The sequence below is a fragment of the Miscanthus floridulus genome, chromosome 8 (assembly GCF_019320115.1).
Source record: "Miscanthus floridulus cultivar M001 chromosome 8, ASM1932011v1, whole genome shotgun sequence".
Taxonomy (NCBI): Eukaryota; Viridiplantae; Streptophyta; class Magnoliopsida; order Poales; family Poaceae; genus Miscanthus; species Miscanthus floridulus.
Genome location: NC_089587.1, coordinates 178,301,707 through 178,319,217, shown reverse-complemented (window position 1 = coordinate 178,319,217; position 17,511 = coordinate 178,301,707). Strand labels below are relative to the sequence as shown.

The 17,511-nt window shown below is 42.5% G+C and overlaps 1 protein-coding gene across 1 annotated transcript; it reads right to left on the bottom strand.

The window, feature by feature from the left end:
• Positions 1-11,545: 11,545 nt before the first annotated feature.
• LOC136470232 (uncharacterized) lies at positions 11,546-14,415 on the bottom strand. Its single transcript, XM_066468145.1, has 2 exons — positions 14,323-14,415; positions 11,546-12,013 (listed from the first exon to the last, which is right to left on the bottom strand). The coding sequence occupies exons 1-2, from the start codon at positions 14,413-14,415 to the stop codon at positions 11,546-11,548; spliced, it is 561 nt and encodes a 186-aa protein (XP_066324242.1).
• Between the last annotated feature and the right edge of the window lie 3,096 nt (positions 14,416-17,511).

Sequence of the window (17,511 nt, the reverse complement as noted above, 5' to 3'; positions counted from 1 at the left end):
TCGCCCTAGAAAACTATGAACTTCATGAATCGAAATTGGGGCCTTCCAATCCATGACCTCTTGTACTTTAGATGGGTCTACAGAAATTCCATCTTTAGATAAGATGTGACCCAAGAAAGGTACTTTGCTCAACCAGAATTCACACTTGCTGAATTTGGCATATAACTTATGCTCCCTCAATCTAGACAAAACAACTCTCAGATGCTCTGCATGGTCTGCCTCACTCTTAGAGTAAATCAAGATATCATCGATAAACACAACCACGAACTTGTCAAGCTCAGGCAAGAATACCAAATTCATCAAGTACATGAAGTAGGCAGGAGCATTCGTCAGTCCAAAAGACATGACCAAATACTCATACAAGCCATACCTAGTGGAGAAAGTTGTTTTAGGTATATCCTCTAGCCTGATCTTAATATGATGATAGCTGGACCTCAAGTCAATCTTAGAGAATACCTTTGCTTTTGCTAGCTGATTGAACAAGATATCAATACAGAGCAAAGGATACTTGTTCTTAATGGTCATAGCATTAATCGACCTATAATCCACACACATTCTCAAGGACTTGTCCTTCTTTTTTACAAATAAAGCTAGACATCCCCATGGAGATGAACTAGGTTGAATGAGACCTTTGTCCAATAGTTCTTGTAACTGGATTTTAAGTTTAGCTAACTCATTTGGTGGCATCCTATATGGTCTTCTTAAGATAGGTGCCGTACCTGGTACTAACTCAATCTTAAATCCCACATCCCTATTAGGCAGTAAACCCAACAACTCATCTAGAATACATCCGAAAACTCACAAACCACTGGAATATCACAAAAGGTAGTGGCTTAGATAGCACAAGATAAGTTTTAGAGATCAAAACTTTAGGGAAGTGGTACTAGAAAAGCATTACCACCCTTTGGTTCTCTCAACATAATTGTTCTAGTGCTAGTGTCAATGAGAACCCCATGATCGCTCATCCATTTCATGTCTAAGATCACATCTATGGCTAATCCGGGCAATACTATCAAATTGACTGTGTACTCCCTCTCTTGTATCGAGATGAGCACATTTCTAACTATCTGATTTGTAGAGATAGTAGCCCCAACTGAACTTATACTATAACCACCCTTGTTTACCTCAATTATTTTCTGATCATACTTAGATGTAAATTCTTGGCTCATAAATGAATGAGAAGCTCTAGAATCAAATAAAACAATGGCGGGATGCTTGTTAACAAGAAACATACTAGCGGTGACAACTTCTCCTGTAGGAACATCTTCAACAGCTGTGTAATGCACGTATCAAGGACGTGCCTTTGGATTTGCCTATTTCTGATTACCCTAGTTTTGATTGCCATTCTTCTTAGGATGGGGGCACTCCTTGGCCCAATGACCCAACTGGTTATAGTTGAAGCATGGCTAATTGCTCCTTGGTCCTACTGAGCTTCCTTGCCCTCCATTTCCTTTGGGTAGGGCAATGGTGAACACCCTGCGGAATGTCTTCTAGGGGTGATTGGCTTGAGCTTTTGGTGGAGGAGGAATAAACTTAGGCGCTAGTGGATGAAACTATGGCGTAGCCGCCACTAGAGCTCTAGAGTGAGAAGATCCTGAGGCACCTGCCTTAGGTGCTCTTTTGCGGCCCTTCGCTGCTGTGTGCAAATTGTTCTGGTTCTCCTAGGTCAAGGCATCACTAACGAACTCATTGTATGTGGCACACCTTGAGTTGGCCATAGTCTTCATCAAATTGGTGCCAAGGCCTCTCTTGAAGCTTTCTATCTTCTTTTTCTCCATATCGATGAACCCTAGGGCGTATCAGGACAAATTGTTGATGGCATGCATGTACTAGGTAAGGGTCTTGGTCCCTTGTGTGAGTCGCATGAACTCGGTTGCTTTCATGCGCATTAGCCCCGAGGGAATGTGATGTCCCCTAAAGGCTAACTTGAACTGCTCCCATGTGACCTGTGAGTTGTTCGATAAAGAAGACAGGAAATGGGTCCACCATATCTCGGCCGGTCCCTACAGTTGATGGGACACATATTCTGCCTTCTGATGCTTAGTAACCCTCAATAGATGGAACTTTTGCTCGATTGTGTTTAGCCATTCATCCGTCTGGAGCAGTTCTTTAGCCACTTTGAAGATAGGAGGCTTGGTGTCTTGGAAATCCTTGAAAGAGCTATATTGATTTGGCTCAAGCCCTTGATGTTGTTGATGGGTGTGAGCAGTGTTCTGCGCAATGAGGCGCAATGTATCCTCCATTACTCTCTGATTACCCAGGAACTGTGTGAAGAATTCATTCACAGACTGTGACAGCGGTGGTGGTAAGTCACCATCATTGCCACCTTGGCTGGTGCCTGCTCTAGCATGAGTGCGAGTCATCTACAAAGTTGCAATAATAAGTGATTATTGGATGATGTTAGGAGATTGCAGATGAATTGAGTAATCATGCCAAACTGAAATTATTGGAGAGAATCTTAAATTCATACAATAAAATAGATGCATAATCATCTATTCTTGCAACATGACATCACCAATTAGATCACTCATCGTGCTCGCAGCACGTTAACATGCATGTCATAATCCACCAATAAAAGGAAACTAGAATTTCATTAAAGTTCAACCTATAGTGAGACAACATGCAAAGTGCCAATATTACACCGAAGTCAAATCACGAATATCAAACTTCAAGCTACAAGTCCATTACATGAATAACATGGATACATCTAGCGCTTTAACTAGTCACTAGGTGACTCTAATCTTTAGCATGCTCACTGTCGAGGTCGAAGATAGCGTTGTCCTCATCCTCTAGCTCCACTTCTTCTTTCTCCCAACCATCATCTTCAACTAACATCTCTGGATCTTCTTCCTCATCAAGGATTGTGTGTAGTTGGTTGTTCAGAAAATGCACCTCATGCTAAAGATCAACTACCATGTTCTGGGTCTGTGCAAGCTGCTAGTGCAAATCCCTCTCAACATGGTCCTGCTGCACGGTTAGGGCTTTGGCTCTATTTGATGCTGCTTCTCTAGGGCTGCATGATTGTTTGCTTGGATCTGCTGGTGCGTAGCTATGAGTGCATCGGCATGGGCGACCTCTAGTTGCTCCCATAGTACTGCTAGCACTGCCTGATCATGCGCTCTTGCCTCTTGGGTGGTAGTTCTCTGCTCATCAACTTGCTCCATCTGAGTGTGGAGATTTCCCAATGCTATATATGCCTGATCAGTTTCCCATCAAGCCTCACTTGTAGCCTTTTTGTGCTTGCGCACATGCTTCCTTAGCTTACGCTGTGCAACTTCGGCTCTCATGAGCCTATCCATGCAAGTGGTATAGGACTCATGCCATAAGTCCTTGGTGTCCCGACGAGTATAGAACATCTTCATCACTGTAAACATTGCACTCATAGCGGGACTAGAACTATCTGCCCGCTCATTCTGGTCTCAGATCAATGCATTACGGTTGCGCTGTGCCCAAACTACCATGGATGGATCCACCCGAGGAAAAGTACCAGCGGCACTGCCGGTAAGCTCATCCCCGTGCTGCTGACATATCTGACTCAACACCTCAAAGGCCACTACTTGAGCAGCCTACCAAGGAGTTCTTCCTTCAGATTATGCCCTCCATTCCTACCAGAAGGGTGCTTGGTTATGAGCTAGTATGGTCAGTTGTACTTCATACCATGGTTGTCCCTCCAGGTATACTTCATTCCAGTAATAGAGGGGTGATTCGTAATACTCCACATAATGCAGACTCTCCAAAGTAGGGTAGGGGTACCAAACATCAATAGGAAATTCTCACTTCTAGCCGGTGCTGCCATTTGTACCAACAACATGGTGCAACTCTCATGAGACAACGTCATAATGGATAAGAGTTACATAACTGAGTAAGAGACTTATAAGGGGAGGAACAATGCAAGTGTGTAATAATGATTTATCATGATGCATGCATGTTCCGTACGTCCTCACAAACTTAGGAAAAAAATTAAAACTTCTAACAACATACACAGTGGCATACATATGTTCTCTCATATATAACATAACTAGTCGGGTTACATATTTCGCTGTTAGTGTACCTGCATAAGAATTTCATTTCAGCCCAACCCCACAAGTATATATGCAGAAAATAAAAATCTAGGCTCTAGGTTGCAAGCTAAATACTTCCATATATATATACACCCATATATATATACTTCCATATCAAAGCTACCCGAGAGTAAATACGTCCTATATATACATATAAATATGCATATATAGCAGTATCAAAGCTAACCCACAATTAAATACTTTCGTATATATATGAGGCATATATACACTTCAGTATCAAAGCTAACTCTCCCCATAGACCGCACGCTCACACTTGCGGTCATGCCACTGTGATGACGAGTGGCATCTTACCTTGGGCGTAGAGGCATTTGATCCATACATTACCACTCAAGTGAATGACATCCATACAATAGCACGTTGTATGGACGACGAAATGAAAAACCCCCAAGTTAGTACTTAATTAGCCACATGAAGTCCTTAACTAGGCATAAAGAAAAGTGATCACTAGCACACTTTAGATTCAAACTCTAGGTTTTAAACACCTATATATAGCTATAAGTTGCTAAAAATGATTTTGGAAAACAAAGACCTTTGTTTTAAATACACATGTGGCAATTAATGCTGAATCTTACTCTGATGCCAGCTGTAGCAAAACTGACCAATTTATAAGAGCACAAGTACAATGGCAGCCTACAAGCGGTCGCACTGCCATACTTGAGGCTATTAAACCCGGTAGTCCGTTGAGTACCACAAAGGGTCTCGATTAACCATCAACATACAACCAAGATCATACATGATTCAACATACATGTCACACGTTACATAAAGTTCACAATTACAATTCATCCATCAGAGTACAAATTAAGGTTATTACAAACCATGTTCAGGTAAGATAGTAGCAGAAGCAAATTTAAAAGTTTGAAACCAACATCTGCAACAATGTTTAAATATAGTTCTAGCCCATGATCACACTTCTAGAAAATCATATGAGAGGGATTAATAAGAGATGCCTGCCCAAGGCTCACTCCTCGTCCATGGTGGGATAGAAGCATTTCTTGCAATAGCCATGATAAACTGTACCATCTGCAACAACGGAAATAAAACCCTGAGTACGAGAAGGTACTCAGCTAGACTTACCCATCATAAACTTAAAATAAAATGACTCCAAGGATTATGCAAGGCTTTATAAGTAGAGCTAGCTTGACAATATTTTGCATAAAAAGCTTACCAATTCAAGTATACAGTTATAATTCGGTCATCAAGTTAATTATAGCTATTCATCTCTAGATTAGCAACTAGCCTGTGCCAAACATGTGGTATATCATTTAGTAGCATACAATAGTAACCATAGCCGGTATAATAATTCCATGTTCATCATAACCATCATTCCATAATATAGTTACTATGATGTTGGGGCTAGCAAAGTTTCTCACTGTCCGCGAGAGACGGTGATTCGAATCGATTTCAACCAGCTGGGAATTTATTCCTAACACAAACCCAGGCAGACCAGATCAACAGTCACCTTAGGTACAACTCAGGTCCACATTTTGCGGGTTCGACCAGCGCCGCACAATCAGGGACGACCAGCTGCCAGGACGTTTAGGCCTGGCCTGCCCTTGGGCTCATGTCTAGCTCCCCGCACATCCTTACTACTATCCAGAGTACACACTTTTATAGAACAGGGCCCGACCTGAGTTGAGCTACTTGGCTTTGCAGTTAGAAGGAGTTATTTGGCCAGCTAAGTGAGAGGCATGCATTCAATCTTGTCAAAAGTGCCAACAACGGTACGGTCCTTAACCGGCATAGACGGAATCATATGAGTCAACCTACACATAGACTCCACCCAACCTCCATTTACATTACCCCATGGTTCTTTTACACGGTAGAAAATATAGCCAATCGTGCTTCGGTATCCACCTATATCTCATAGGTGACTGGAAATCACACGACTTCTACCGGTCTATGCATGACTAAGCATATATTCGATCCTAGACCTACACAGGGTTAAAGGTATATGTATCTGGACAAGGTAGATCTATGCATCAAGTGTTTTCAATCAACTCTTATAACCTAATGTATCAAACATAAAGGACTCAAGTGATATTTTGTAAAACATGTGAGGCTTAAAATGCTTTGGGGCTTGCCTTTGAGGAAAGAGGTTGGCATGTGATCCGAGAACTCAGGCAGGTCCTCGAGAGTTTGCTCCTCTTCTTCTGGAGCTATGGCCTAAGGTGTTTCCTGCTATTCCTCCTTTTCTTCTTCGTTGAACTCTAAAAGAGTTATCGCTTCGGACGATCCTATATGCATGCGCATGAAATAAGATATCACGGATGCATATATAATGACATGTATGATATGATAGGTGGGATGAAATGCACCTTCCTAAGTGTTTTCAATAGCATTGCATTAAGGTGATAACAAGTTGTATCTTATTTTACTGAGTAGGTGCATATCACTTCTCTAGTAACTTAAACAAACACTTATGTAAATCATTTTCTGGACTACAAGACAACAACCACTTGTTTTGAACATAGCTAGAGTTATACACATAAAAATAATATGGTTGTGGACATTCTGGAAAGCTTATGAAATTACATACAACTTTCTTTTAATCATCTTAATGTGATTCAATAGTTATCTAAGTCAAACAATGCAATCTTTTAGATCTATCCAGAGATCAAGCATTTCTGATAGCAGACTTCTAATAGCCATATATCTTAAACTATAAGGCCTATGACAATAAAAATTTGGCACAAGGTATATAAGTAAGTTATCTACAACTTTGTTATTAACAAGTTTCACAGAAAGGATCATTATCATCATAAAATTATCACCACAATAGAAACTATACATGCAGCCATCTAGTTGAATTATAAAGCAATAATTAACTTGTTACCTATGAACAAATACTTCTAAGCCTAACTAATAACACCAACAGATCATATTCATCACAAGCACCACAGAAAACATCATGGTTAAACATAACTAATTTATTTATATTCATTTATCAATTTCCTTATATAATAAGGTGATTTAAAGGATAAATATTTTCATTATTTAATAAATTCTGAAAAAATTACAGTATCCTACGAATGACCTTAGTACTCCACTGTACAAATTTCATGCCATTTGGATAAGTGTAGCTACCTCTACAAAAATGACAATTTACATAGGCTTATTTTAGCAAAAATAGTTTAGCATAGTGAAAGGTGTCAAGCAACAGATTTAATATTTTTCTTACTTTCCTCCTAGAATGATAATACTTTGTAAAAAATTGTATGATCATATGTTATGTATTCTTGCCCTAATTAATTTCCCTAGAAACTAGCAATTAATTAAGATTAAATAGGAAGACCATATTACAAGTATGTTTACTATAGATTTAATATTTTTCCTAGCTAAAGCATGTGAACACAATACCAACAAAATTAGAATCACAATTTTATCACCTTCATAGCTCAAGTTATGCAATTTACAAGCTATAAACTATTTTAAAAGCACTTATCTTACTCAATTTAATTCACCTAGAAAAATACCCTAAACATTAGATTTCATATTTTTTCAAATATTACACTTCAATATGAATCCAACAAAATTTGGTTCACCTCATTAGGATACTCCTAGCTCTACATATGAATTTTTGAAGTTTGCAACTAAATCTGTGAAAAAACTAATAAAGAAAATCAAATTTCAAATCGGGCGCTACAGCTAGGTGCACCCGGTGCATACACCCTGCTGCGACTGACGACTGGGTCCCGTAGTCAACTTGGCCCCATGTGATAGAGAGACATAGTGGAGGCGGGGCTTGACCAGCGAAAAGCTCATCGCCAACGAGGTCACCGGCGGTAGCGTCATCACCGACGTGTTCCCTAGCTCAACCCGCACCTACTAGTACCCTCAGTTTGCTCAAAGGATCACCGGAGCTAGCTCACTGGCAAGCATGGCAGTGACTTGTGGTGGTGCTCCGGCCATCCTCGGCGATGGCATGGCCAGGCGAGCATGCTACGGCATCTACAAACCTTAGCGAAGCTCTACGACGTGGATTAGGTCAGGGTGGAGCAGCGGCGAAGCTTGGCCATGTGCATGGCAACACGACAACGTTCTGCTCCAATGAGGCTGGTATTGGCCTTAGGCTCTTGCCTCAACCTAGACCTAGCTCTAACCTAACTCTAATGTCTAGAAGCGTGAGAGGAAGAGAACAGGGCATGCATAGACATGGTGGCGTGCATGGCGGCGGCGCTCTTGGCTCACGGCGGTGTGGCTCGTGTTCCGGCACTGGCAACATGGTAGCGGCTCAATGAGCTATGTCTATAGCATATAGGACCTACGACAAAGATGAATTAAGAGAGAGCAAGATGGGAGGAGCGGTGGATAAGGCTAGCCACGGTGAGCTTAGAGCTCAGCCGCATTCTATGACCATGGCGGCATTCTATGACCATGGCGGCGATGGCGATGTAAAATGTCGCATTACCTGGGCTCTAACGGTGGCAATGGCGGCTCGACGAGGTGGAGGAGATGATGGCCGAGTGGTGTCCGTGAGCAATTGCACAATGGCACGGTGGCGGTGGCGTGTGAGCACGGTGGAGCTCCGTAATAGCGATGGCAACGCTCGGCTTTGCTACTGCGGACATGAGAGCGAGAGAGAGACAGAGTGAAGCAAATGAGAGCGAGTGAGGAGGCCAGTGGCATTGCGTGGCTTTGTTGCCTGCATCGGCCTAACCGGTGGGGCTGGGGCTGGCATACGGCCACCACACGGCAAGCGTAGAAAGAGATGAAATTTCATATGCTCATGTTCATGAATGCTTGGATGATGCTTGTGCTCATGAAATGTAAATGTCAAATGCAATGCTTAACACTAGGGTGTTACATCTATCCCCGCACAGCCCTCTAGTTCTGAAGTGGGTGAATCGTTAGAAGAGCGTGAATCCTCAGATGACATAGAGTACCGTCAATTATTGAAGGATTACCACGAGGTCCAAGTGGATTTGTCATTGACCAGGTTGAACGCTGAGACGCTACTCAGTGAGCTAGATGCCACGCACGACGCACTTCAAGCTTCCAAGAATCTAGCCTCCTAGGCGCGAGTCGACTTGGCGATCGCCCAGCAGAAGGCTCAACACATGATGAACCTTGTTGTGGTACTGAGCATGCGGGTCGACACCTAGCAGATGTCCATGCTAGCCACTTGTAACGTGGATTTCCCCATTAGAAGAGTGGATAATCTGTTGGCCGCGGAGGAGCACCTCTGAGCCCTACCGGCCTGAATTCGAGGTGTGGTGACCAAAGCCGTTCGTCAGGGGGCTGCCATGGTGCTGGCTACTACCCAGCTTCAGATTAGCACAACGGTGAACCTCGGAGTGGCGGGGTAGGGTTTTTCACTGCGTTCATCGGACAATGACATCGCCGATCTAATCGAGAGATTCGAGCTGGCCGCCAACACCGTCTTACCGAAGGTGGACATCGAGAGATCCTGCATGCCGACCTCGACCCTTGATCTATGGGACATATCAGTAGTATTAGTAGTCATAAATAAGTTTGATCTGCATGACGCCCTTGCAAAATATGTGAACTCTTATTTGCATGTTGGTGTTAACTTTTGTTGAACTTTGTATTTGGCCTTGTTTGCATCCATGTGTATCCACATCAATCCACATGTGTTGGTGTGGAATGGAATGAAATTTAGTTTAATTCCACTCCAATCCACATCAACACATATGGATCGAGATGAATACATGCGCATCCAAACAAGGCCTTAGGTGTGTTAAACTCTGTTGAGCGTGGTGTAGCTCAGGTCCTTTGGTCATTTTGTAGCTGGTTTGTAGCCCCTGTTGGTTGCTTTTCGCTATAGACTTCTTTCTAGTTGTCTTTAATCTGATCTATAATATGCTAAAAATGAGTGTCTTTGATCTCTGTTGAAGCCAACTCGTGTCTTTGATAAAATTTGTTGAACTTGAAAGAACCATGCAGTGAGGAGTTCATCTGAACAAGTATAGAATATTATTTTTGCTTTTGCTTTTCTGTTGTTTTGTTTTAGTTTTATTTGTTTCCTTTAGGTATTCAACGAAAGTACTCATACAAAACATGTTTTCATGTATAACGTGAGATGTGTCTAGCCCGGTCAGATTTATGATGCTGGGACTTTCTTGCGTGCGCAGTAAATTTGAATACCTATGTGGCTTCCTAAAGGAAACAAATCTGAAGAAGGTACATGTGACAACCATTACAATTTCAGCACCAGAAGTAAGTCTTGCACTTACAATCTATTGAGCACGGTGTAGGTCAGGTCATTTGGTTTCACTTTGTTTTTTTGTTGCCTTGGTGTCTTTGTCCATCTTTGTTGAACTTGCAAGAATCTTGCAGCGAGGAGCAAGTCTTGCCTCAGTGTAATGCAGAGCAGAGGAGCCATTGGTGTTGAAATGTTATTGCACACGTAAAAAAGTTCGACCACAAGTCTCGCCTTAGTCTAATGCAGAGCAGAGGAGCCATTAGTGTTGAAATGTTATTGCACACGTAAGAAAGTCCGACCTCTGTACATTTGAACACGTTTGATAATATCCTCTATAGTTTTCCTTGTCTTCTTATGATGCTTGTTAGTGTGTCATTTACGATTTTAAGTTTGGTTAACTTAATAGTAGCATAGCCTAGTAGTAAAATTTGGTGGGTGCATTGTAGTGCTTTTGAAGTGTTATTTTTTTGTATTTTGGAGTGCCCTCATCAGCATACCCCATGTACCCATGACATTAGAAATCAATATAAGTATTGTACTATAACTGAATTAATGGATGAAACGGCGATGGGAGCTGTAACACCACCGTAACACATGTGCGCACCAAACAAATAATTCAATTTGCAAACAAAACAAAGATGGTACACTAATTTAGCTAAAATAATGACAACATCTATCATTGAGGAAATTAACATGTCCATAGACAAGCAAACAACATTGGTCCATTTAAAATGCATGACAGAGAGATACATCAAATACAACTTTATTTACTACTCTGCTAATGAATCCAAGAACAAGGGAACATAAGGAAGATAGTATGGTCTGTAGATGAACTCTTTTTTAATAGTAAGTCTACCATACCGAAAGACACAGACAGGATGACATGAACTTTTTTGCGGTCCATGTTGTATGCGATGATTGTTCCATCCTCCCTAGCAAAGAAAATCAAAATCCGTTCTGGGTGAACTATGATCACTATGTCCTCGTCATCAAAATCTAGGTAACCAAATCTAATATTAATCCTTCCAAATAGGATCCGCATGGTGACCATATGCTTCAATATCCAATTATCAGTACCATAGTCTTCAAGGATCTAGATTAAATGCTTAGAATCATTGGGACCATCAACAGTACATAAACACAAGTGACCCTGAGCTTGATGCATGGAGTGGTTAAGACCATCTGGCCTATCAATTTTCCTCCATGTGTTTCCCTCCATATCCACAACAAATATCATAGAGTACCTCCTAGAGTGTCCCATAATGTGCAGACAACCGTTAAGAAACACACTTGGTTGTCTATGAAAATGTCACATCAGTATACTCACCCCATTTAGATTCCTTATAGATCCATGCTGTAGTTTGAGATAAGTAGATATCCACACCTGCACACACAGAGTTGACATCCACATATTCAATCACATGGAAGTGCGAGGAGGCTGTCAAATCAAATGCCAAGCGAGCCTCACCAACAGCATGGCCAACATCAGGGGTGCTAGGCGGCAGAATTTTAAACTTCTGGGTCATTGGATTGTAGATGACATAGCGGTATCCATCAGCCCCAAGGCACCTGCATAGGATGAGGCCGTTGTAGTAATCTGAGAGAGCTACATTGTCAATGTTGAAGGGCAAGAATTTCAAAGAGCGGGGGCGTACACCACGGACGACGCTGGTGAAGTTTTGATTGTCGTTCTCACTGTCGTAGAAGAAGCTGGCCACAGTCTGGGGCAACTTCTTATGGTTGTTGGAGTCCAAGATGAGGTTTTTCTAGGAGTGACAGACACATTTGCAGCAGAACAAGGAGCGGGCAGGGAGGTGGCGGAGGATCTCAAGAATGACATCCTCCGTGAGACTAGCCAGTGCGTTCCTCTTGTTGGAGGCCTCCTCCATTTCGTCAGTGTGCAATACGATGAGAGCTTCCTCAGTAATGAAATCACTGAAGAGGAAAATAATCCAACAAAGATCCATTAGTGAAGTCCATAACTCATACCAAAGTGCAACTTGAACAACCATTAACAATTTTCATGGTACGACCTCTTGTAAATTTAAAGTAGCACCACATAGATATATATAACTCAAACTAGAGTAGCAGTTAATGGAGCTGCAACCATTACAATTTCAGTAGTTAATTGAGCTTCCTTTGTTTTCACAAGTAGAATGTCAGTGAACAAGTGATAGTGATCATCATTGGTATCAGTAGCAAAATGTGCAGCTTAAGCATTGTTGGCCTCAGTGATGTGAATGATGGACACAAAGCATTGATTTGCTTTCGATGCCTTCCTCTTATTTGGAACCAAATGGATAACTTGGTAGTCAACAAGGAGAACACATAGAAAGCAAACATATGAGCTGCATCCTAATACATCCAATAGCCATGTAGACACCATTGGCACAGAAATGTGGCCTCAGATATGTTACAAGTTCAAAATACTATAAGGACTCACCGGTGGTACTGGAGCACATGAAATAGAAATATAGAATCAAGCAAGCACTGGACAGAAAAAATAGTTTAATGCAGAAGCGAAGGGCCTGTATATTTGCCTAGATAGATAGGTATAATCAAGCAAGCACTTGACAATTAACAGTCCTAGTTGCACACAGGCATTTACAGTAAGAACACTGAACATATGCAAAAAACTAAGACCAGCAAAAAACCAACTAGTGCCACCTCCTAGTTTTTTTCATCAGCATCGGCCTAACCAGATCTGCAACGCTACAGTGTTTCTTATATACCTCATGTTCAAGCAAGGACCAAAATAGTGTAGGCAGAAAAAGGCGAGAAAGGAGACCTACGGATCAGATCTGTCGCCTCTACCGTGGCACACGATGGAGACGGACTCCAATGCCGCCGCGCTCCACCAGGAAGACCCACCGCCTAGCCTCCAAAAGGACGCCTAAGCCACCACAACACACTGGGGATTCTCCATTGCTGCCGTCGCCGTCGCAAGTCCAATGGACATAGATTTATTTTCACTTGCAGGGGATACATCCAATATATAAGTCAATATGTCCACATAAAGAACATACACTACTATTAGGACTCCAAAGACATGTAAACACAACCATACGTCTAGCGCAATGGTAAAGACGGTTTATTCCTTGATCTGGGTCTAGGGTTCGACTCCTAGGTCTCATGGTTTTTTTTTTAGTTTGAATTTATTGAACCCCGGCGACAACAAGTGACACGCAAGCCATCGGGTCCCATAGGTCGGATGGAGATGGATAAAGATCCCACTGGCCGTCGGGTCCCAAAGGTCAGATGGTCCCATATGTACACGTGACACGCAAGCCATCGGGTCCCACAGGTCTATCAGATCCCACAGATCGGATGGAGATGGAGAACGGTTCCACATGACACGTAAGCCGTTGGGTTCCATAGGTCGGATGATGAAGGGTCCCGCAGGTACTTGTCGGATGGAGAAAGGACCGAGCGGAGACTTCTATGATGAATTGCAAGCATTATGGATGAGTAACTGCAGGTTCCACAGTACATGTTAGATGGAGAAGGGTCCCACAGGTACACGTCGCATGGAGAAAGGATCGAGCGAAGACTTTTATGACGAATTGCAAGCATCACGGATAAGTAACTATAGGTCCCACAGGTACACGTCGGATGGAGAAAGTACAGTGTGGAGATTTATGACAAAGCCGTTCGTTACAGATCAAATATTGTTCGTCACGGATGTGTAATTAGTTCAATGACAAAGCCCTGTTCGTCATAGGTTTAAACGAGATCGTCATAGATGAGTCGCGCGAGTGATCTGTGACGAAACCCTACGCTTTTCTATGACGTTTTTTGTGACGATGCCTGATATCGTCATAGAAAGGGAGGGTTGCAGGATCGTCACCACTGATCTATGACGAAACAGAAATATTCGTCATAAAAAACGATTTTCTATGACGATTTTAGATTCGTCATTAGCATTTTCGTCGTAGAAGTGAATATTTCTAGCAGTGACTAGCTCCTATCTTCTCATCAATGAAGCGGCGGTCGAGCTTGTCGGCGTGGGTCTCTATGTTGAGTCATTTGAGGGCCACGGTGGTAGACACTAGGAATCGGCTGATGAACATGGCACGATCAGCCTGCTGTAGTCGACGTTGATGCTGTTGCACTGCTCCGAGAGAGATGAGGACACATCAGACATGGCGCGGCTGAGGTTACCCGCCATGTCGGCAAGGCTTCGTGTGGATGATGATGCAGCACTCATTGCGTTACTCCGCCTCCGAGCTTCCGGCAGACATCGATACTGATGAACTGTTGTCCCTGTCCATGGCGTTGCTAGTTGTTTATATTCCAATGTCCTTAACCATGCATTGGCTCGGTCATGGCAAAAACATTTCGAGCATTATTCATTGCTTCTAGCCGATGAAGATTAGCTCCTCTTACTCTTCATTCACCATCTTGTAATAATCATCGGCTATTTAATCATATGACATGAATCTTCCGGAACATCTGAATTTGTATGTGTCCACCGGCTTTTTGCTCTTTTTGATAGCCGATGGATCTAAATTGAAATAAACGGATCTCATGTCCTAGGAATCTGACATCAGATGTTTGTGGAATCTTACCTCGTATCCCACCGTAACATTGTCGAATCCAATTCCAAAGAATAATTAATACTTCCTTTTGAATAATAGTGAAGTGTTTTGCAGCTGGATTGACCCCTTCGTGTTAGGACTCCGGCTTCTCCTGGCATGTGGCAAGCCATCCTTTAATTTTCTACACAGTAGCATGCGTAGACGAACACCAACGGAGCCACGTAGCCAGAAGAACAAGACGGCAGCGGGCATCAACCAGGTATACATGGCAAGAAGAACGAACGCAATCGGCCTCATAGCCGACGGTAACGGCCGATGGTTATAAGCGATGGACAAAGATGAACGCAATCGACCTTCATATCTGATACTTGCTTGTATGTCGTTCACAAATACGTCTGCTGGTGTTCTACCTGGACATGACTAAGCAACGGAGAAGCCAGACATCAACAACCACAAATATCACTTTTCTGATCAAATCTTCAACCTTTATGCCTGAACAATGATTTTCCAATTAATCTGTCAAGTGATCGGCATGATATATTTTTACCAATTTTAAGCCGATGCAAATATGAATCGGCTATTTGGCCCGATACAACAGTGATCTCCATCGGCTATTTACCTTTCAGCCAATTTCATGCAAGCCGATAAGCAATCTGGAAGCTACTTAGGATTTCATGCAAGCTGATGAGTCAACAGAATTCATCTATGATCCTCCAAGCTGATATCATTATTTTTCTTTTATCCCGTGAAAATCCTTGCATGCAGAGCTACGTATTTATACTCGGCTTAGTCGATGCAATATCAATAGCAGATAGCAGAGCAGAAGGTAGATCCTCGAGAACCCAAAACATGATCAGTTCCTTTCTCTTTTGCTCATTCATCGGCTATGCCCTATATGTTGAGAGAAAACTGAAAGCCGATGAAAAAGTCCAATGCTTATTTATTTTAGGTTCACTTCTACCATCGGCCCTTATGGTCTGGCTTTACTGATGGGCTATCGGCCGTCTTGTACATATATACATATATTTTCCTCCTGAGCGGCCGGGACCTTGTTGGCTTGAGGAGCAGACAGCTCATCGGCTTTCTTACTCTAGTTACTTATCTTCATAGGCAGTTAAATTCTCAGGTGATTATTTAATTCTTTTCTGGACTCTTTCCTGGCCGGCTGATCTGACGTGCTACTCGTGAACCCTCCTTGTGTTGCCTTCGTCCGGAGAATTGCTGAATTTGCTTCTCATAAGATCGTTGCACAAATTTCCGGAGAATGAATTGTCCAAAATGCATCATCCATGTACATGACGCTAGATCCCGCTTGCTTGCTCCTTTTTATCATGTGTGCAAGTGCCTTCATTAAGCAAGTCATACATGATGCATCAGGGTCTTGCAAACGTATTTCTTGAAATCCAAATGTCTGGCCGAAAAAATATCAATAATATATAGTAGCCGATGACCAAATATAAACGTCCTGCTCGCTTGGGTTTGTTTGGCTTATAAGCCGTACTTTTTTAGCCAACGAATAATATTTTTCTCTCACACCAAATCAGTCTGACTTATCAGCCAAACAAACCCAAACAAATAGGACGAAAAGCTCCATCGGCTTGCCTTAATGCCTTGATCTGTTGGCATCGGCTTGCATACTACAGTCATACGGAGTTAAGTTTTATTTCTGCCAAAGAATACCAAGGTAGTGTTTAGTTGGCGAAATTTTTAGCGAAACGGTACTGTAGCACTTTCGTTGTTATTTGACAATTAGTGTCTAATCATAGTCTAATTAGGCTTAAAAGATTCGTCTCGTGAATTTTCGTCTAAACTGTGTAATTAGTTTTATTTTTTATTTATATTTAATGCTTCATGTACGCGTCCAAAGATTCGATGTGACGAGGAATCTTAAAATTTTTTGCAAAATAGAAGGGAGCTAAACAGGCCCCAAGAGAACACGTTACGTCACGTGTCCTGATTTCTCTTTCAAGCGTCAGGCGTCCTGCTTTTTCCTTCCTGTAAATAGACTTGCATGTAAAATTAACCCAATCTTTAAAACTTCCAGACATGTGCGTGCTCTTAAAAGCATTGTATCGAGCCGATTCCTTTCTTGAACACCTGATTCCTTTCTCCAACAGCTGATTCCTGTACCTCCACGGCACAATTCATTCAGACTTATCGGTCGTCCACGAGGCAACGTGACTATCGGCTATCCATTACTTTTAATTTGGCACACTTGCTTTTAAGTGGCTATCTACACGTGAACTCTAGCAGCGCGCATTAAAGTAATGCCGAGCTCTTTTCAATACTCGGAATCATATCCTGACTTCTAATCAATACTGAAATAATCTAAATCAACATCCCTGATGACACTACGTAAAAAACGATTTTTAGCAACGGTTCAATTTTTTTATAGGGGCGGCTGGTGATGGAGCCGCCCTACAATAGCGTGCTCGGGTGCCCAGACACCAGCCGCCCCTACAAATGGAACAGCAGGGGCGGCTGGTGTTACGAGCCGCCCCTACAAATGGGGTCTGATTTGTAGGGGCGGCTGGTGTTACGAGCCGCCCCTACAAATGGGGTCTGCCGCCCCTGGAAATGCTATTTGTAGGGGCGGATGGTGATTGAGCCACCCCTACAAATGGCCCCGTATTTATAGCACCGATTTGTAGGGGCGACTCAATCACCAGCCGCTTCTACAAATGCCCCCCATATAAAACAGATGTAGCACCTTCTTCCTCCTCGGG